Source organism: Uranotaenia lowii, chromosome 3 (genome assembly GCF_029784155.1).
Source record: "Uranotaenia lowii strain MFRU-FL chromosome 3, ASM2978415v1, whole genome shotgun sequence".
Classification (NCBI taxonomy): Eukaryota; Metazoa; Arthropoda; class Insecta; order Diptera; family Culicidae; genus Uranotaenia; species Uranotaenia lowii.
Window position 1 is genome coordinate 136,263,512 of NC_073693.1, and position 21,273 is coordinate 136,284,784.

At 38.1% G+C, this 21,273-nt stretch overlaps 3 protein-coding genes across 8 annotated transcripts; 1 reads left to right on the forward strand and 2 right to left on the reverse strand.

Annotated features, from left to right (window-relative positions):
• Positions 1–1,075: 1,075 nt before the first annotated feature.
• On the reverse strand, positions 1,076–12,235 carry LOC129750857 (protein LSM14 homolog car-1-like). Of its 5 annotated transcripts, none has more exons than XM_055745962.1 (8): positions 11,736–12,235; positions 9,470–10,120; positions 7,506–7,801; positions 5,353–5,481; positions 4,680–4,946; positions 3,904–4,136; positions 3,519–3,829; positions 1,076–3,444 (listed from the first exon to the last, which is right to left on the reverse strand). In XM_055745962.1, the coding sequence occupies exons 1-8, from the start codon at positions 11,854–11,856 to the stop codon at positions 3,437–3,439; spliced, it is 2,016 nt and encodes a 671-aa protein (XP_055601937.1). In that variant the 5' UTR covers positions 11,857–12,235; the 3' UTR covers positions 1,076–3,436. The 5 variants fall into 5 exon arrangements, with proteins under 5 accessions (XP_055601937.1, XP_055601936.1, XP_055601939.1 ...); XM_055745961.1 differs by having other exon boundaries at positions 4,653–4,946; XM_055745964.1 differs by having other exon boundaries at positions 4,680–4,784; positions 11,736–12,234.
• A 1,929-nt stretch (positions 12,236–14,164) lies between these two features.
• LOC129756868 (cytochrome c1, heme protein, mitochondrial) lies at positions 14,165–18,440 on the forward strand. The gene is made up of 5 exons (XM_055753913.1): positions 14,165–14,319; positions 14,784–14,828; positions 17,020–17,301; positions 17,406–17,699; positions 17,769–18,440. Exons 1-5 carry the CDS (start codon positions 14,245–14,247, stop codon positions 17,991–17,993), a joined length of 921 nt encoding a protein of 306 aa, XP_055609888.1. The 5' UTR covers positions 14,165–14,244; the 3' UTR covers positions 17,994–18,440.
• A 1,630-nt stretch (positions 18,441–20,070) lies between these two features.
• LOC129758296 (protein lin-37 homolog) lies at positions 20,071–21,049 on the reverse strand. Of its 2 annotated transcripts, none has more exons than XM_055755776.1 (2): positions 20,941–21,049; positions 20,071–20,874 (listed from the first exon to the last, which is right to left on the reverse strand). In XM_055755776.1, exon 2 carries the CDS (start codon positions 20,768–20,770, stop codon positions 20,201–20,203), a length of 570 nt encoding a protein of 189 aa, XP_055611751.1. In that variant the 5' UTR covers positions 20,771–20,874; positions 20,941–21,049; the 3' UTR covers positions 20,071–20,200. The 2 variants fall into 2 exon arrangements, with proteins under 2 accessions (XP_055611751.1, XP_055611750.1); XM_055755775.1 differs by having other exon boundaries at positions 20,934–21,049.
• Between the last annotated feature and the right edge of the window lie 224 nt (positions 21,050–21,273).

Sequence of the window (21,273 nt, forward strand, 5' to 3'; positions counted from 1 at the left end):
ATTGACATTCATTTTAACCAAACCAAAGATTGAGGAAAGTTGTTTGAGAAGTTGTTCAAGATTAGCAATGAGGTTTTAGAAGAACAGCATCGCCATTTGCATTATGGTTTAAATCCTGTTATTTTGATAAGTCAATGATAGTACAAAAGATATTGAACATGCAATTCATAATTGTATCTCTATATTATTTTTTAATTTCCAAAACATTTGGTACAATTATTATTTGTGTAGCGAAATTCTATTAATTGCTGCATTGAGAGATAGCTTCTTATCTAGATGTTTTGTTCTGAATTCGAAAAATATGTTTTTTAGTCAATCTAAAACGATAATAAATTCAAAGTTATTGCATCGAGTAAGGTTAGGTGGCAGGTAGGGATAACTCAACTACGGTAAGATAGTGAACCCTTCTGACAATGATATCGAGACGTAAGCATATGATAACTTTTGCTACCATACTGTTACTGCTCGGTTGAATTGGAGGTTGGGTTAACTCGAAGCTCATGTAGGGCCCAATTGTCCCAGTCCGTCGAGCACTATCTTAACGCTTCCCTAAACTGGTGCTTCAGAACCCACGGGCTCTGTTGCCGCTATCCTACTCTAAGCTATTCTACTCTCATGTAAATTTTCCTCTTCTGTCCCCCGATCTGTTTTTCCTTTCCGGGTCAGCCAGGTAGCTCATAAACCCATACAAAAAAAAAAAAAAAAAAAAAAAAAAAAGTTGCGCGCGCATGTAACACGCCCACAGTATACAGTTAAAAAAATAAATAAGGAACAACCCGCACGGGGGCAATCCGGAAACTTTTAGCCATCTTTTGTGTGTATACTTCCATTCCATATTCCATATTTCGCGTTTAGAATTTTCCCCACATCCAACAATGCCCCAGATTAACTTTGGGTCGCTGCTTGTTGAATGAAACAGAATCTTGTTTGTGAGTTATTGTTTTATATTGATTGATATTTTCTTTTTTTTTATTTCGCATTCTTTTTTGTTAACGAGTTTGATACCCGGGGAAAACGATTTTTGAGGATTTCGCAGCTGCTTCAGCCCGTTTAAGTGTTTTTTTTTTGTTTGTTGTTGTCTAAAGCATTATGTTTCGGGTGGATGGAAAATGAGCAAATCAACTTCGTTCCCGGTGGAATCGTTGTGGCCGATATTTTAATTGCGCTGATTTGCTAATTGTGTGCATTACTGTGGCTGGAATTTGAAACACAGAAATTAAAAGATTGAGGAGTATCGGTACTGCTCCAGATAGTGCTTCTGAAGTTGGAAACCCGCAATTTGATCAAAAATAGTAGTCAACCATACCTTAAAAAAAAACAAATTTGAATTCCAACCAATTGTCAAATACCTGGAGTTTCACTTTTTGGGAAACGAAGTTTGATTCACCCTTGATAAAAAACTTGCTATCCCTTGCATTCATTTCTTCCGGACTGATTCAGGATTATCATTTCTTCTAGATTATAATATTTATAATTAATCAATATTATCATAATCATAATTATTACATATTCAGCGCTTATTGTTGTTCCAAATTAATTTCGACTCCAAGCAAATGCTATGCGAGATTACGGGTTTACCTGTTGAAATAACATTCAAATTTTTCAGACATCGAATGGTCGGGTTCGAAGTTTGGGGGGCACGACTACGATCGGCAGCTTTCAACTTCAAACTAATGGTTAGCTTTCTACCTATCATGAGTCGGACAAAAGTGAACCGCAACGAGTTTCCTCATTATTAGGAAAACATGCATATTTGGTTGATTAAAAGTAGAGGATAGGAAATTAATAATTAAAAATGAAAATGATACAAAATATTTACGACAAAAAGTGCTTCACCTGATCTAGTTCCGACGCTTTTTCTAAGTACTCTATCACATAGAATGAAAAATTTCAATCTTTCTGCTGCTTTGACGCAGCCCCCTGTTTCTGCCCGACTTCGATGATTATTGACACTTTTAGAAAATCAATCTCCTTTTACTATTTCATCTCTCATCGCATTTCTCGGTTACAATGCGCCTTCAGCGCCCTCTCTCTAAACAAAAATCTAAATTTCGTTTGCTTGCTCATTTGCCTCTGCTAATTTTTCGCACTTTATCAACCCTTCCCTATTGCGGAAAAGGGGAGCTTTTAAATGTGTGTGGTATTTTAGCGTAATTTGTAATTTATGTATCTTTTTGCTTGTTTGCTTTATCCAAGTATATCTTATAACTACTCATCTTTCGGGTGCATCATTCATTCACCCTTACTGCTACACACTTCAAGAAAATGGTTGATTCCGTTGTTTCTGAGTTTGGTTCCGATTACCATCAACCTTCCGAAAGTTGATGTTTTTCGCACGTGTTTAGTTGTTTCTTGATTGTTAGGAAATTTACATGAAGGAGAAGATATATTCGACGCACTCTCTGGTGCTTGATGTTGGGCGCGTCGTATTTTTCTAGCAAAACAAAAACTGAAGCCCGTAGATATCCTCCCACGCACGCACCTTCCATTCCATCCAGTGTGTCGTCCTTCCGCTGTACTTTTCCAGCTCGCTACTCAGTTTCTCCAGTCCATAGGGGTTATCATGCACTTGCTTGCCTCCGCCCTTTAACAATACAAAAGGGAACGAACTACGATCTGGTTTGCCGAAAGTTTTCTGTTGCCAGCAATAGAAAAACAAATCGCTTCAAGTTTCATCCTTGAACATATACCTCGCACTCCAATGATTCACGCGTGATTTTAACACTAGATTATCACACGGTTACGCTTAATTGAAGAAAAATTTATTTAGCTAACCAGATGGTAAGCAAACTATTTGTTTGTTTAAATCGGGAACAGCTCCTCCAATCGTTCGGGTTAATCGAAGTGTAAGATATTTGCGGTTGGTTCAATCGCACCACCGCCAAAAATAGGTTGCCGGGATTTATTAATGATGGGGACATACGTTTGACGTTGTCCTCGTTTTTTTTCCCTTCCAACTAATCATGTTTTATACAACCTTGCCGTATTCCGAAAGTGTATCATTGTTCATCGCCTTACTCCAAATAATCGCTATTCTTCTTTGTGTCACTGTCACAGCGCATGTGGCTGTTAAACAATCCAGTGTAAGTAAGTTACAATTCCATTTTATCCTAATTAACTCTCGGTTTGGAACGAGTTAGTGTTTCCGTTTTGTACTTTTCTTCCTTTCTGTGCTATTTTCTGTGTAGTTTTTTAGAGTGGCGCCGCCCCAAACGGTATTAGCACAGCTGGATCCGTTTTACGGGAGGACACACACAAGTTAAACTAGCCTTAACAACCAGCGAACGCATGCGGGAGCAACGAAACACGGTGCTACCAGTTTCTGTGTTTTCAAAGGTAATATTTTTCATTGTTGTTTTTTCTTCTATTAATAAGTTTAACGGAACTCTGGTCAGCTTTCTAAAAGTAAGAGTATATCCTTGGGTGTTGTGTAGCATTATTTGCCTGCAATGAATAAAATGAAATATGTTGAAATTTAAATAAACTCTCCATGAACCCCGAAAGTAAAGTCTACGTACCCGCGGCAACCTCTATGATCTGAGGTTGTTGCTGTTGCAATTGGGTCGTTGGTTGTTGTTGCTGGGAACCCTGCGACTGTTGCTGGCCATTGCCATTGTTATTGTTGCGATTGAGTCCACTTCCACCGTTGTTTCCGTTTCCGCTGTTGTTACGGGGAAGACCATTGTGGTGCGGTTGGCCGTTGTTCTGGCGATTGCCGTTGTTGTTGTTCGGGCGTCCTCCTCGATTGTAATTGTTACCTCCGCGGTATTGATTATGATTGCGATAGTTGTGAGGGCCACGGTTATAGTATCCGCCACGTCGGTTGTATCTGAAAAATTATCATCAAAGTAAAATACGCATTAGATTTAACGAACTAAAAGTTGAAATCCCATCAGAACTCACCCTCCGCGTCTAGTCGAACCGACACCGAACGTTTCGGTGTTTAGCTTGCGCTCCTGCCGCCAATCTGTGCGCTGCTGCTTGCCTTTGGCGCGTTCGATAGCCTCACATGAGATGTTGTCAAAGAATGACTTGGCTTTGTCGTAGCTAGGCACTTCTTCTTCTTCCGGTTCGTGATCGCCGGCACCGGTTTCATTGCCTGAATCGTCCTTCTTGTCGATAGTTTCGCTCGTCAGCTGAATTTTTTAATTTGATGATTCGTAAAAGATAGTAGAAAATTTATTTTAGCAACAGTTTTTATTGCCTTCCACCAAATTCGTTTAGCATTTGAACCGAATAAGCAAGACGTTCATTAAATTCAATTTTGACAACTGAGCCTAGGATAGTGTTTGAGTTGCTTACTCTTTCAATTGATAAAGGAATGCTCGATTGCACGTTGTCAAACTAAAACGAACTAAAATCATAACGTGTTTTATTTTGCTGTTCAGAACATTTACGAGCATCATTAATAGCACACTACAAACAAATGCAAGCAAATTGATTAACGTTACAAAGGCTCTTTCACTGTTAGTTAAACTTAATACAAGTAAATGAATGCATATTGATAAAACATAAGCAAAGTTATTCTCGTTATTCGTTCAATTATCAACTTGAGGTTTAGAAGTAAACTTCTAGGGATTGGAGGTTTTGTTCGGGGGATGTGGTGGAATTATCATGTATTGCAAATCATAAGACAAAAAACTGAAAACTACCTGTTCAGGTTTGCTATCTTCGCCCACCTTGAGTTTCGACAGTTGGGAACGGAGCTCCTCGAACTTGTTGTTGGCCTGCTCGAAATCGTAATCGTTCTCGAACTTGAGAAGATTCTTCGTACGGTTGCCGCCCTGTTTTTGATTATGGTTAGTCGTTTTCTTAATATTATTGTTGGAAGGGTTGCTACTATTGTGCAGTTTGCTGTTGTTGTTGTTGTTGTTGTTACTGGACTGTTTCTTGCTATTACCATCACCGGAACTGACGCTTTTACGACGATAGTTCGTGTTGGTGCCCTTCAGGATTGAATTTAAAATGTTCGTGCAAACGAGAAAGGGCGTTAAACAGAAATACGGAAATTTACTAAGTTAGAAAAGTTGAGGAGTTGAGTTTTTTTTTTCTTAAAGCACGGTAAAAGGGAAAACTAATTATAAATTGAGCCAAGATAAAAAACGAAAAACTCATAAAGAATTCCTTGAACAAAAAACCAGTAGCCAATAACAAAAACAACCCAACATTTTGCGCTTTGCATATTCAGTCTAAAGAACCGGCAAGAGAACAAGAAGATATCAGAACCTGTCTGTGCCTCCGAATCCACATACGATGTTCACAAAACTGTGGCATTGGAAAAAAATATGCCGAAAATTCTTTTTTCTTTTTGGTAAAGATTTGTTTTCGAGAGGTTAGTACTAAAGGCTTTACCTGTTGCGGGCCACCGTGGCCTCCACGAGGACGACCGCGCATGTTTTGGCCGTTCCGCATGTTATTGCCACGGTTATTGTTCCAGCCACGATTCTGATTATTCAGTCCTTGTCTCTGCATGTTCATGTTCTATAAATGTGATTGGGGAAAGATAAGCAGAAAACAAACCGTTTAAATTAGAAAACTACTAATAAGGAACAAGACTGCAAAAACAAGAAAACCTAAAGAGGAAAATTTTATTATCTTGCTAAATTAAAACATAAAGACTGAGCATAATACGAATTACTCATTGGAGTTCATCGCACTTGTTAACAGCTGAGAAAACACAATGCTTTCAAAATTTGATTTATTCGTAGCCTTCTACTAAAAGGTTTTCACCAACTATCAAGATTCACACACAAAATTAAATCAGTTTAACATTATTTCCTTGAATTTTTTCGTGTAAATTTATACACGTTAGTTTCTCTTTTTGTTCGGTACATGTGTTTCATTTAGGATTGTTCGATCTTCGGGAAAAGATCGATCTCCAAGATCGATTCAGATTAACGGTTCTGGGATCGATCCGTCTAAAAAATCGGAGCTTGAAGATCGATCTCCGATTAATCGATCTTTTCCAAATATGCAAAAAGACACAAAATTTCAAATTTTTATAATCCTTCTACATATGGAAGAAAAAAAATTCAAGCGCTTTTATGTTCGGATTGCAGGCATTGAATCTATCGAAGAGATGGCCAACAAAATCATCTCCAACTTCAGAGGCAAATCGATTCAGTCTTCCATCGCAGAGATTCGTTCTCTTTATGTTTAGTTTAATTTTAAGATAGTGTTTAGTTTTAAGTATAAAATATTTTTGCTATTACAGGATGTTCTCCTACATTAAAAACTTGATTGCGCTCAGCAAATTTAAATCTTATAAATAAATTTTTATAATCTAGTTACTTATAGGGCTATGAACAGTTCATTATTGAGCTGAACACCTAGTTTAATGCAATAATGTAATATAAGTGTAATCATGATTTGATACAAATAAAAACATATTTAAAAAAAAAAGCGCTTTTATGTAAAGAGAACCGGAGTAAGTGTTTTAAAACAACACTAATCAAAAAATTCAAATATCGCGGAAACGCTTTGATATTTTCTTAGTAATGTACTGACAAGAAATATTCTAGAGATTAAGAGAAATTATTTTAAGGCATTTTTATTAACAATTTTTAATGTTTATGAGAGATGTCAAACAAAATATGCGGAAAAAAATCAAAAATCATTTTTTTTTAAAGTAATATTTGGAAAATCGCTGTTATTGCTTAAGATTTGGAAACTCGAGCAAATTTTTTAATCTTAACCAATCGCAAACACCTTCCTGCACACAATTCACAAGGTTTGGAAATAATTTGCAAAATTGTATTGAAATGAATTAAAATTTTCTAAAATTATTTTTCAACTGATCATGAAAAAAAATTTGCCTCGACCAAGAATCGAACTCGAGTTTTCTGATTATCTCTACGACACCTTACCAATAGGTAAGTCGCTCATCGTACTCCGATTGATGGTGCTTATACTGCCTCTACAGTGACTGATTTTCAGATTTCGGCACAAAAATTAAAAATGGATTTTTAATCGTTTATATCTTCTTTTTTCAAGTTTCATCCAGTTAGGAAATTGACTTTTTTTAGTGTCACTGATGTAACTCACTTATTGTAGCTGATTACTACGGTTAAATATGCGTCCTCCTTAAGGTGGCCATTATGCACTTTTTTCCCTAATTGAGAAAAAAAAGATCGAAAGATCGAATCGAAAATAAACCGATCTAATCGATTTTTTCCTGGCCAAAGAATCGATCCAAAAAATCGAAAATCGGAGTTGAAAAGATCGATCTTCTAAGGATCGATCCAAGATCGACCAATCCCAATTACTGCAGCATAAAGAAAATTAAGTTAAGCTGAGTAAACTTCATTAAATTTAGACACAAACTTCGTAATGTAATACATTACAAAAAAAAATCAACTGATACGCAGAATGATTACTTTTGTACGAGTAATCATGAAAAATTGGCTAAGATCTTATTTGCAAAACGCTACGAATGAATTCCAATACTACTGTTGGAGTTTATAAATTTGCTGTAAAAGATTCAATCAGTAAGCACCCAAACTCACCTTGTTGAAGTTGTCCTTCTGGCCATCGTTCTTGCCGGAATCACGTCTCTCTCGCTGTTGCTGATTGTTGTTCTGGTTCTGGTTGCTGTTGCTTCGCTGGCTGTTGTTACGATGGCGCTGCTGTTGATGCTGGCCTCGTTCCAAGTTGGCTCCATCGCCACCGCTACGGTTAGCGTTCTGCTGCTGTTGCTGATTGGTTTGCACGCCCATATCCACGGTTGGACTCTTTCTGGCCAACAAATTGTTCGGGGTAGTAGAACGAGATCCACCGGCACCACCGCCACCGCCAATCAAATCTGAAAGCGTCACAAAGTTTGGCGATTAGTTTGTTGTTTCGGTTTGCTTTATTATGAACGATATATCATGGTGGCCACGAAAGATCAAACTCAAATACAATATACGACGTTGTGAGTATAGCAAGCAGGCAGCAAAGCAAAAATATGGACATGGATATCGAAAGAAATATTAAAAAACGATCAAACGTTAAAAGAAATTTGCAAAAATGGAGACCACGATATGGATATATGAAACAGATACATGGGACAAATGATAGAAGGCGCCAAAGGAGATGCATTGAATGAGCTTCGACAAAAAAGGAAAAGTATATCGTTTGAGGCATTTAATATTAGATGGTGTTGAATAAACACCGAATAGAACCTCTTGGTTGAAATGAAGCTATTATTGAATGTATTATGCTATCGATAACTTTTTTTTAATGCCGGAATAGAACTTTATAATTTACCTCGAATAAAAAATGGTAGAAAAGTGTAAAATCTGTCATACTTGTAATATTTCTATATTGAGCAATACCGAGTATATTTGAAAAATCGAACTCATATTCGTCTAATACTGATTGCAAAAAAAAACTAAAGAAATAACCTTAAGAAATACTTAAGATGTTTGAATACCAACTGCCTCAATTTTCGCTTGATTTTGCTTTTCATAATATTTACACATTATTGAAACTACAAATAAAAATAATAAACTATTGAATGGTAAACATGCTACATGTTTCAATCTACTTACAGTTTTATACTAGTGTTAGTGGTATGTATATTAGTTCTGTTGAGTGATATTTTACCCTAATCACTTGTTTGTACTAGAATGTTACTATTTTCCAATAATTTGCTATCTTATGTTTTAACTGATAATCTGTTGATTTTGTCTAGCTTGCCTTTTTTTTTCAACTAACTTCTATCTCAGCTTAAAATAGAAAAAAAAAGCCAGTAAGCTTGGCGGTTTTTATCGGATTAAACTTGGTCGTAAATTAAAGAAAATTTTAGAATTGAAGTTTTTAGATCTGCAAGGTGGATGAATTTGCCAACTGATAAGTCAAAAATTAAAGGAAATTTTACTTCACCACTTTAAGTTGGATAAACACAAGGAAACGGATTACTTTTGAAAGTTTTTGAGAATACAATTATAGATCCAGCCAAACCCATGAAAACAATCTTGTTTTCGTTTACTGATATCACAAACTATTTTTGCAGACAAATGTCGCACATTTCAAAAAATAACTTTTTACTCAATATTTGAACTCAGAATCTTCTCTAGAGAGCCTACCCACGACCAAATCGCAAAACTATGAAGATGAAAAACAGGGAAAAAACACATCACCGTAAGAAGGACTGGAAGCCAAATATAAAACGACATTCCGAAAACCGATTTGAAAAAACACTTTTAAAAGTTGCCTTCGTTTCGTTATTTATGAGAAAAAAGACCAAACGTTCTACATAAACTACTGCTGTCGCAACAAAACAAGCCAAACGTTCAAAATCAATCGCATGGCAAAAGAATGGATAAAACAATATTTTGCAAACTATTTATACACTCTATGCAATGAATAGTTTATAATTAAAAAAATTAAGATAGTGAAACAACTGTTAAAAAATGTTGTAAAATAACAAGAAAAAAAATTTGTGAGCAGCCACAAGCCAAAGTTTGTAGCGTCACGATTGCCCCACCTTGATCTTTGAACTCACTACCAACGATGACGGACGAAGGAGGCGAACTGCCCACCGGCCCTGGCCCACCCACGACACCCAGAGGCGCAGCAGGGTGAGACTGTTGCTGCTGCAGTGGCGGATCCGCCGCACCCAATAGGTTGGCCAGTTCGGAACCTGGCGCTTTGGCGGACCCACCGCCGTCAGCAGCTGTTTGTGGTGGTGGTTGTTGTTGTTGCTGCTGCTGAACCTGCTGCGGTTGCATTTGATTGACCGGTCCACCGGGTGGGAATGCGCCCTTATTAACCATATCATTCGAAAGCATACCTCCGAGATTGTTGAGTCCTCCGAAGGACGTGTAGGGTTGCCCGATCGGTTGATGTCCAGGCGGGTGTCCTCCCATCGGACCGGGACCTCCGGGACCGATTCCGGGCATGATGAAGCCCGGTTGCGGCTGGAAGCCCGGTTGGCCCATTTTGTTCTGCATCGGCGGCAGCTGCTGCTGCGGCGGCAGATGCATCTGCATGATGGCCGGATCATTTGGCACCGGATTGTTGTTGATCACCCGAATGTCCTTGATGTCAGACCCACGGAACAGGATGTAATCGTACAGTTGGTTCTGCGGCGCGATCGGGAACTGGGTTTCCCGATCTTCGGTTCCATACGATTTCACTGAAATAGGGGAAATGCGTTAGTTATTTTTGATTAAAAATATTAACAATATTGTAAATGATTGACAGAATAGAAGGGTATTTTTGTATGCCAACAAATGCGCAACAGCGATGATATTCTGCATTTGCGAAATCTATTTAGTCGTGCATAGTGCAGTTTGAACGAATATTAGGCCATTTGCTCTCAAGTTTCTTGATTCTTCTTTACAACTGGAGGTGGACCTCAGAGTTTCGATGCAATTTTGTAAAAGAAGCAATTGAGGATGAGGGAAGTTGCCGCTCTATGAAAGACTTATTTGATAACAGTTATAATATTATATTAACTTTTCGAAACAAATTTCAAATCTTTCTTTTGTCTATTAAAGTTAAAACAAACATCTCCAGGGAGAATAATTACAAAAAAACAATAAATTGGAATAAATTGAACAACAGCTTTTATGCAACCAAATTACTATGTACATCGTACAAAATCATGAAAATAATAGATAGAAAATTGTAAATAAATAGGAATAGAAAAGGTTAATATAGGGAATATGGACCACTGCTTGTTTGAACTCTTGTAATTGTTTAACTTTTCCAATAATTTACCACATTTTGATATAATGCTTTGAACTTCATTCAGTTATCCTTGAGACATGAATAACGCGAGAGTAATATAATCCCAGATAAAAAAAACGCTGGAGGAAATGTATATTATGTTGTTTCGAATGAAGTTAAAATTTCCTTGACCTGATGATAACAATGCCTGTGCCAAAAGGTTTTCGTGTGTTAATATATCAACAATTAAGTACAATAACAATTTTATTAAAGATATTTTTCATACATTTTGAGAAAATTCGTTACTATAATGAAGGATCATAACGGAAAAAATAAGACGGTTGACGCAACATTTCTAAAGATATCAAAATAATCTGCCCAACTGAAAGATTGAAACACAACAAGGTAAAGCTTATTAGTGTTGAAAGTTTCAATTTTTTTTATCATTTATCACATGTTTCACAACATGAGTTCTAGTGTGTTTATCCATCAGTCAAAAATAATTTTGATCTCATTTCACGGATATTGCAAGCATCTGATGTAGCATTTCGATAAAATGCTGCTATTTGCGTAATTTTGACCATCGACGAATACTCCCACTTTTTGAAAGTTCTTCCCCAACGACTAGGACTCAATAGTACGTCAATCTACGTAAATTCTACATATTTTTTTAACCACGTCTATTCAAGGAATTTTAATATTTTCCAAAAAATAAGGGAAAACACCCAACAGTAACGATAATCCGTTTGATAGAACGACATTTGGCCGAATGAGAAAGTAGGCTATGACACCAGCAACTATATCGCCAAATGAGCAAAAAAAAATGAGGTTAGATTATTTCCTCCTGTCACCTCCTCTTATCTTCTTCATTCGTTTTGTTTTCTACTCGGCTATCCCGGCTCATCATCAGCAGCAGCAGCTGAAAGGCATGAGTTTTAAAACAAGGCCTAGACAGCAGAAAAAAAAAGAAGCCAGCAAACAATGGCTGCAGCTTCTTCTTTTTTTTCCGACCCGCTTATTGAGAAACAATCGAAAGCACACCTTCCGGTGCGACTATTGGTACAGAAATGCGAACTTACCTCGGGCTAGGGCAATGGTGCATCGATCTGGATCGACGGTAAACAGCAGGCCCTCATACCGGATGTCCGCCTTGGAAATCAGCGATATGCAGGACCCGATTTCTGGCATCGGGCAGCTCATTGTTGGGCTTTCTTTTACGAATCCAAGCTGGAGAAGAAGTTCAATCCAACACCGGGGTGAAAAGTGATCAACTTTTTCTTCTGCTCAGCAGCTATCCCCACTCTGCAGCTGCAAGCTGATTTGGCAGAAAAAAGCTTGCTGCCTGGAGATGATGATGTCGCACAAAATTAAAAAGCAAGAAAATTGGCCTTCGAAATTTCCACACACGCACTGCGCTTCCACACTTCCGACTTCGACACTAAACGGCGTTTGAATGTGCTGACCGGATCAAGAAAGAACCGAGTTCAAAAGGGTTTTCCGATTCTACCATCCGAGCACCCAAAAAGAAGCACACAGCAGGCGACGATTATTCAAAATGGACGACGACGAGGAACTGCTGAAGAGAACGTAGAAATCTGATGCAGAGGTGCCAGGTGTCCTGATATATCAGGATTTGTCCTAATTTTCGAAAAATCGTCCTCATTTTTAAATAATTTATTACAACTTTTGTTCTGATTTTTCAAAAATCCACTGAAATGTCCTGATTTAAAAAAAAAACTATAATTAAATTTATAATGGTCTGTGGTTGAATCATCAGGATATCGAACAAATCTGGTGGTTTCCATATAAACTGCCAGCCAGCCAAAATTCTGCTCAACCCAGTACATAAATTAAGGCGTCTACAGTACCTGAATTTCTTAAGGCAATTTAACCAAAATTTGTGGTGACCTGAAAAATCCAGATTTTTTCTTGATGTTGCCCAGATTTTTGACAAAACGACCTGGCATCCCTGTCTTCAAATGGCATCCCGGGCATCCCTGTCTTCAACAACTGGCATCCCTGGCGCCGAATGACGTTTCAGAACACTGAACCAAATTCTCCGAAAACTGTTATCAGCTCTGTTCAATGTTAAGTTTTAATCCAGACTTGAAAATAAAAATGTTTAATAATTATTGTTAGTAGTACGTGAGCCTGTCAATTATACTTGTTCTACGCACAAAAATGAGCTTTCACTGTGGCCGATCGATGGTTTTTTCGACGTGTTTCAATGAGAATCCTTGACCTTAAACTCAAGGATGCCAACAGGTGATGAGGATAAAAAATCAGGTCAATTTGAAGAAAGATTGTGTATATGTCTGTGTACAAGCAAGAACCACAAATTTGGCACTGAACAATGGTTCAGACGATACTCGCTAAATTTGAAATACTCAGAGCGCGGCTTCATTTTACTCAGACATCGCCTTTTATATGAGACAGCCGTCGCTTGATCTAAAACGACTCAGTTTTCCGGCTACTCAGACGACACGAAAATTGGCACTCAGCAAATTCGAGTGCTTGAAAGGCGACAACTGAGTAAATGTTGATCAGTTTCTTCAAGGCCTTCCATCACTTGTCGTTTTTGTCTGCAATAAACATCGGAAAACCCAATTTCTAATGGTAAATATCAACTTATAATAACAATTTATGAACAATCAGATAATTTTGATTTTATTGTAGGGCATGCATGATAATGGAAAATACCCTCATCTGTGGGTATAGGAATCATTCTCGGATGTGCACCAGCAGCAGCGAGGCAAATCACAATGAGAAAAGCAACAGCTGTGAAAATTTTGTTTAAGATTTCTGGAAAATATAATAGTATATTCCAAAAATTTTTACTGTTTTTAATATTTTAATCTACATAATCATTAATTTCACTGGGTTTGACTATTCCTACGTAAAAGAAACGGCCAAAATCCGCTCCGGAAGGATTCGCGCATTCTGAGTAACCCCTACTCAGATGTCGCAAAAAGGGCTGTTAGTCAGTTCTGAGTAAAGGCCGTTTAGTCAGAACTGAGTAGGTGCGGTTTTGGCGACAACTGAGTAACCGTCACTCTAAACTGAGTAGCTGAAAGTTAGCGAGTACGTGCGAGGAGGGGGGGTGGGGCGGTGGTTTTGTTGTTTTTCTATTCGAGTTTTTTTTTCGAGTTAAAAACTATACAACAAACATAGAACCTTACGTGTCTGATGAAAAAAAAAATCAGTTTTAAGGAATGATTGACCATGAGTCAAGCGAGATTTCTAGTAAAATCTAGCGCTGACGAATCATATCCGATACATGAAAATTGATTCATCATCATTCAATTCGGAAAGTCTGTTAAATCTGGGCCCTCTAAGCAAAAATCAGGGCAAAATCTGTGTCGAGGTGTGATCAACCTGAACGAAGGGTCAAAAGTCTGTGTTTGACAGACAAATCCGAAAACCTGGCAACCCAGTTCGGCGCGGCGAAATGCGAGTGAGCGAGAGAAAACCAGCAAAACAAGAGCAAAAGAGAAGCTTGAAACGTCGTTGAGTTTTGACGTGACGATCATCAGCGAAAAACGACGACGAGCACGGTGGTTCCTTCACTTTTCCCCATCGCAGTCCATCATGGCGGCTATCGTAGGAAGAATTTGTGGCTCCGGTTTGCTCAGCACCACAAAAAGTGGAGTTACCTTGCAGAAGGTCTGTATCTGGAGTCCTATCGGTGCAGGGAACGTCGAACTTCGATGCTGTCGTGTGCGAATTCGAGTACGATTGAATCATGGCCTCGTTCGAACGGATGAAGGTGGCCTCTCGTATAGGAAAAGTTGTGTAATCGAAAAGTGACAGCGAAACGAGAAGAAAAAATCGCTGGACGGAAAGCGATCCAGGACCTGCTTGGATCAGCTGTTGTGAAAGTTGAACCGAAATTCGGGTTCGATTCCGGCTGTACCGTTAGGTTCGAGAACGCTTTTGTGGTTTCGTTCAGGCTGTTGCGGACAACAGAGTTCCAATTCAAAAAAAAATGTTTTCCTTCTGTGCGAATTTTGGTTATGTAACAAAAATGCATATTATTCGTCCCTTCGGAAGGGCACCGACAGCATCGATGAAACGGTTTCGACCTCTGACGATATGATTTTTTATATCATATTTTTCTACTATTTTAGGTACAAAATTTCTCTACTAGCCGCGCCTGGACGAGAAGTCAAAAGGTAAGTGTCGTGTCAGTAAACAAAGCCGCTACCTTATTGCTACCTGAAAAAAAAAATATCTTATAAATTAGAGAAGCGATTTTTCTAAAATAAGATCTGTGACTATAATTTAAATTAAACGTTTCGGGTGGTTTTAAAAGGACAGAATTTTCCAAAACAACTTTGTTTCAATTATTATTGTTTAAAAAGTTAAAATGTTTTAATAAGTTTGTTTTTTTTTGCTAACAGCTCATTTTGATATCAAACGGCGTGTTCGTAAATTAATTTTATCTATCAAAGTGATTTTTATGGATGCTGGCGTTTGTAAATTATAAACAAACTATGCAAAAGCCTTGGAAAGTGATTTGACATCTACCAAAAAAAATTGATCGACCTGAGGCATCACCCAAAAAAAATATTTAGGAACACGCCGTAATAGTTCATTATATCTCATAATATTCAATCTTTCATCTTGTTATGATTTAATTTTGATATTGGCTTAAGTAACTCATAAACAGCTGACTGGCTGCAGCTGTTGGATTAGTTGTTTATTCACAAAAATACCTTTAGCAAAGCAAATCACCACACTCTATCAGGTCTCCTTTCTTCTCACAAGAATGGCAAAGTCTCCCAGATGTCGCCCAGAATATGAAGCATCAGGAATGCTATCGATTCCAGACGCTTCATATCTTTGATTGCCGCTTCTATCTCAGCTAAAGACAGCGCTTCCGAATTGACTACATCAATGCGCTTATTCGGAACTCTGAAGTGTTGTTCGGAATGCTCAGTCCAACGTTTGAGCTGATCTGTGCGATCGGTCAACAACTGACCTGCTCGGTCTTTTCGTTACATTCTTGCGTTTGTGTTAGCACCACTGAGTCTGCAAGACAAGTCATATACTTACTTAATAAACGAGTTGTATTGTGTGATAAATTTAACCTTCCTTTGCGGTTAGGGTCTATTTGATCCGACTGTTTCTTTTTGATGCGATATCTCAGGAACGGTTAAAACTAGAAACATGAAAATTTTTGATATGATTTCAGATAGATTGGGAGCTCATATTTAAGCAATGAAAGTGCTTGGTTTAACAGACCACAGCTGGTTATTTGAAAAGTTCCTTTAATTTTATAACAATAATTTTATGACAATCATGGAATTTTGATTGAAAAAATATTTTCTGTTCAATTATATTCATTTCCAATCGAAAGTGATAAATTTATTTTGAATAGAGGTGACCAATTTGAGTACTGAATCCAAGAATTTTAACACTAAAACTTTAAATTCATTCATCAAGTACAATATTATTAGAAATGAAAAACGACTCTTCCATTAACTCTAGAATATGACATCCTCATATTTGGTCCATAGTTATGTCGAAATAAAATACGAATATCGCGGTTCTAAGTGTGATAAAAATCACACAAAAATAAAATTTAGTAATTTTTCATTGATTTTGATGTTTTCACAAAACAAATCAAGTATCAGTCCAGTTATGTGAATATTAGCTGATTAATCAGTAAAAAAAACAATGATTTTCTTCTTGAAAATCACAGATTTTTCAGTTTTCCTTATGTTTCTATTTCTGGCATATTGGAAACTAAAAACTTTTATTACTTTAAATAAATAAACCAGCCTAAATTTAGCTGGCATAGTGACATTCCATTATTTGAACCGAGATGGTCACAATCTTTTTTCATAAACGACGATTCCAAAATGGTATAATTTATGAAAATCGGTTCAGCCAAAATAGTAATCTTTATATGACCCTAACCGGTTAATTGTTTTTTTTTTTTAACCGTAAAGGAAGGTTAAGTACTCGATCTATCATTCAAGTTTAAATTGTTATCTGTCGATGAAAATGATGAAGGTTTCCAATTAAACTAAAGATAACGAACATCTCCATTGACGCCGGCTATTTATCTCTCTTAAACTTAAACTGTCGTTAAACTGTCTTTCAGTTCCGCATAACGTCTGACTGCTCAATTCCGACTTTCGCCTTTCTCCTATCATTGACCATCCTCCAGGTTTCACTCGACAAACATCCATTCCTTCTTCGGCACATTTTACTGGGTTCACCTGCTCGATTAATAAGGGAGAAGTAGGTTGTTATCATCAGAAACTTTTCACAATCTTATCTAATTAGCAACAACAGCGACCCCAATGAAATTAGCAGTTTTCAGAGTTTTTATTAATCGAAAAATTCCTCTCGTAGCTTGCGACTGCTGCCGGTATCGTTGCTGGCGGTGCCGGTGCGCTGCTGTACGCCCTAGAACAATCGGTGGCCGCATCCGGCACCGAAGTGCACCCCCCGGCGCAACCATGGAGCCACCACGGTGTCTTTAACTCCCTAGATCACGCCTCGGTACGACGAGGTTACGAAGTGTACAAGCAGGTGTGTGCCGCTTGTCACTCGATGCAGTACATCGCTTACCGTAACCTGGTTGGCGTGACGCATACCGAGGCCGAGGCCAAGGCCGAAGCTGCCGAAATTCAGGTAAATGGAGAAGGAAATAGTTTGACTGTGGCTTGTGGCTGTGGCGTTCAACGAGTTTATAAAACACGACAATAATGTTTTTTACTTCATTTCTCCCGCTTCAGGTTAAGGACGGTCCCGATGAGTTCGGTAACTACTTTATGCGACCGGGCAAACTGTCCGATTATTTCCCAAGTCCGTACCCGAACGAGGAGGCGGCACGTGCTGCCAACAACGGTGCTTATCCACCGGATCTGAGCTACATTGCTCTGGCTCGTCACGGTGGCGAGGATTATCTGTTCGCTTTGCTGACCGGTTACTGCGACGCCCCAGCTGGCGTTGTTCTGCGTGAGGGCCAGTATTACAATCCATACTTCCCCGGTGGTGCCATCTCAATGGCTCAAGCATTGTACAACGAGGTAAGAACTGCTATCCTTAAATGATATCTGGCAATGGACGATTACTAAAACCAACTGTATTCTCTCTAGTCCGCAGAATATACTGATGGAACGGCTCCTACTGCCAGCCAGCTTGCGAAGGATGTGTCCACCTTCCTGGTGTGGTCAGCTGATCCGTGCCACGATGAGCGCAAACGTATGGGTATCAAATCGCTCGGAATCATTCTGGTGCTAGGCACGCTTGCCTATTACATCAAGCGACATAAGTGGGCTGCCCTCAAGACCCGTAAAATCAGCTACCATCCCAAGAAGTAGATGAAGAAAGTCACGTGTTATCAAGTGTTGGGATGTGGGATACGTAAGACGACACGCGTGGAGAAGCAGCATATTTCATAAAAACATTATGCCAGAAAGAAGCAAACTTGATCTAGCCCGTGAGAGAGCGAGCCCCACAACAATTGGAAGAAGAAATGCATTCGTTTTATTAGACTATCGCAAGTTCGATTGCAAATAGTAACACTATCTTCGTACATCTACCAACGTTTCAATTACCAACTAAAATCAATATTCTACTACCATAATAAAGCTGCTAGCAAAATATGAGTGTACAATTGAGCGCAGAAAGTTTAAATCATCGGTCGATTCGAATTAATAACCAAAAACACTGCTGGGGCAAGACCCTAACATATTTAGCAAAAGAACAGGGGCAAACAAGGAACGTTCTAATAAAGGCAACCTGTTGTTAGTACGAGAAACAAAGAATTGTTTTCATTTCGCGTATAGAGTTTGAACTAAAACAAAGTCCAAATACCATTGATAATGAACAAATATTCTCATAATAGAATGGATATTAATTGTTTTACCATCGTGCTGACGGATTCGTCCAATCTGATACCTTTCAATTCAACCGATTATTGCACTAGAAGCTCTCCGCCGATGTGTCAGTTCTGCGGTGTTCAAATAACTGTACAACATATTCTGATCGACTGCCGGGGATACAAGGAAGTCCGCGAAAAACACAACATCAAGGGAACTGTCTTTGAAATTTAAAAAAACGACGCATCACATGAGGGTCCACTACTCAAATTCTTGAAAGAAAGCAACATTTATAAAACTTTGTAAATAAGCATATCACTCGACACGAATGCCATAAGGATGGTAAAGTGTCGTTAATAAAACTTAAAAAAAAGATAATTGTACATTAGAGTGCCTCAAATGACCCGACTTTTAAAAAAGTTATTTGGGTCAGATTTTAATTTCGATCAGATCGCATCACGGGAATGGGTCGCTTAACAAGCCTTAAGTTTGTATGGGATTTTGATACATTTTGTTCGGGAGAAACATGAAAAACCAGTTTCTCCCGACCTCATCACTAATTGAGGTCAACTTCTCTGTCCCTAAAGAGACTACATACTATAGTTTAATATAAGCTCGTTATCTGTGCCTATTTTCAAATGTTCGAAATCAATTATCTGGACTACCTACTCATTCCTGGTTATCAAAATCATGTTTTCTATTTTACACTTCTATTTATGAATTTTCAACCTAACCGAAAAATATAATGTTGAATCTTAACACTATTGGTCGCCCTAAGATGTTAGTGAAAACGCCTCAATGTATACTAGCTGTTCGATTCGTTTGGACTAGCGCTATGATGTTGCCAGGAATTAATGCATATTGTTTATTTACTATGATTTGCGTAGGTTTTAGTCGTCGACAAGAGAAGGTGTCTTGTTCATTTCGCATCCGCAATATATCTAGAAAGAACATATTATATAGATCTACCAAAACTAAATAAATAATTAACAGATATCCAAAGTGTATTACAAAATTAAATATAATATTTGTCAAAAACAACATTCATATCGAATGAGCTTCTATAACCTAGCAAGCAATACTTTTAACAGTTATCTATCTGGTTATCTATCTATCTAAATTCTATGAAACTAAACCAGCTAACCACCACCAAACGGATAATGCTTTATTGAAAAGTATCACTTAATTAATAACGGCTAGTTGTGATATTTTAGCTACAAAATTTTCCCATTTTTCACCGGAAGAGAGGGCAAGTGTTTCAACTCCCATTCATCTTATCAGCAGTGATCGTGAAAAATTGGGACACCACTGAGAACCTACCGCTAATTTAATTAAAATAAAGGGCCTTCTAATTTGAGTCATATCATGATCCATGCTAGACAAGATGTATGCAACGACCCTGTCAGGACTAGGATAGTAAACCATCATTAACATAAGACGAACTTATGAAAAAGCATTGGAAAGTGATTTGAGATCTACAAAAAAAAATCGACTGCATCATCCAAAAATATTAATTTACGAATCGTAGTACCTAAGTCATCTCTAGTGAAAGCTTCATCGGCCAATTTCTGTTGTGCAGATTATACGCATTATACGTCTCGATTTGACTACAAATCCAATTTTGAAATCAGACGACAATGTTCAAAACTTAAAAAGTCAAAGGGTTACAAATAAGTAATTTAACGTTTATTACCACCAGCTTCCTCTTACTTAATCGATGGCCTCCGCAATGCATCCAGCAGTTCGTAACTTCGACGATATCGTCGGTTGAGGTAAGTTTCTCTGTGTTTCTGCCAGCGATGACGAATCATTCTCCAGCACTTTTTGTTATGTATCAACAGGGCCCTTCTCTTGGCTTCGCAATCTTTGATTGCGTCTAGATCTTCTGGGTTTTGCTCTCGAAATGGTTGAATAGCCAAAAACGGCTGATTAGGGTAGATGACCTCTGGTTTAGGCATTTTCTCAATCGAGCTTATTTCCTTCCGCTGGTATTTGGCCAGAATTTCCTCTTCATAGCGCTCTTCGAATTCTTTCTCAACTTTGATCACCGAATTACCATGCCGGGGATTGTTTTTCATCCAGGATCTACATACGGGATAGAGAGGCGAGTTTGGCCCGAACCGAGATATATCGACTCTCCGATCGAACAGTTTAATGATAAAGGACTGTTCCAAATTATGAGCTGACTGGGCCAAATGATTCAATTGAACCCACTTAGGAGGACGACCTCGGAGTGGTAACGATGGGTCCACCGGATGAACAAGTTCGCTGGTCATAGAGATTCTTTTCGTTTGGAAATTGATGACCTCCAGAATATTTAATGTCGGCTGAGTGAATTCAACTCGAGGAATCGAGTAACGATTCGCTTTTAGAAGACTCTCTGAAAGGTACAATATTACTATTATCAAGTTGTTTATTTGACATGTTGGAATAATTTACGTCTTACTGATGATCTTGTGCGATACATTTCTTCTACCAATTAGGTAATATCCCGGATTTTGCGAAGTTTACTTCAGGATTGTGAATCGATTAACGGTAGCTTCGTTCAATGGTTGGTAAAAATAGGTAAAAATCGGACTTTTTGTGGTGACAGTTCGCAAGTCCTGCACAGTGGGTTGTTTATAAAATTTAGCAAAATTTTACGTAGTTGCACGGTCAAGAAATGTAATGCAAAACTAATTTCAATGATAGCCCAAAATCATTTTGTGGAATAAGCGCATTTTTTTTTGTTTCTTAACGGTTATCTCTCCGGGAATGAACTGAAAATTTAAAGTTCCCA

Excerpts from the sequence above, each read along its gene's own strand:
- LOC129756868 (XM_055753913.1), top strand. The coding sequence starts at position 14,245 with ATGGCGGCTATCGTAGGAAGAATTTGTGGCTCCGGTTTGCTCAGCACC. Across the intron at positions 14,320-14,783 it reads GTGGAGTTACCTTGCAGAAG|GTACAAAATTTCTCTACTAG; the intron begins GTCTGTATCTGG and ends CTACTATTTTAG. Across the intron at positions 17,302-17,405 it reads CCGAAGCTGCCGAAATTCAG|GTTAAGGACGGTCCCGATGA; the intron begins GTAAATGGAGAA and ends CTCCCGCTTCAG.
- LOC129758296 (XM_055755775.1), bottom strand. The coding sequence starts at position 20,961 with ATGTATCGCACAAGATCATCAGTAAGAC. Across the intron at positions 20,875-20,933 it reads CACAAGATCATCAGTAAGAC|AGAGTCTTCTAAAAGCGAAT; the intron begins GTAAATTATTCC and ends TGTACCTTTCAG.
- LOC129750857 (XM_055745961.1), bottom strand. The coding sequence starts at position 11,856 with ATGAGCTGCCCGATGCCAGAAATCGGGTCCTGCATATCGCTGATTTCC. Across the intron at positions 10,121-11,735 it reads CACCATTGCCCTAGCCCGAG|TGAAATCGTATGGAACCGAA; the intron begins GTAAGTTCGCAT and ends CCCCTATTTCAG. Across the intron at positions 5,482-7,505 it reads AGAAGGACAACTTCAACAAG|AACATGAACATGCAGAGACA; the intron begins GTGAGTTTGGGT and ends TCACATTTATAG.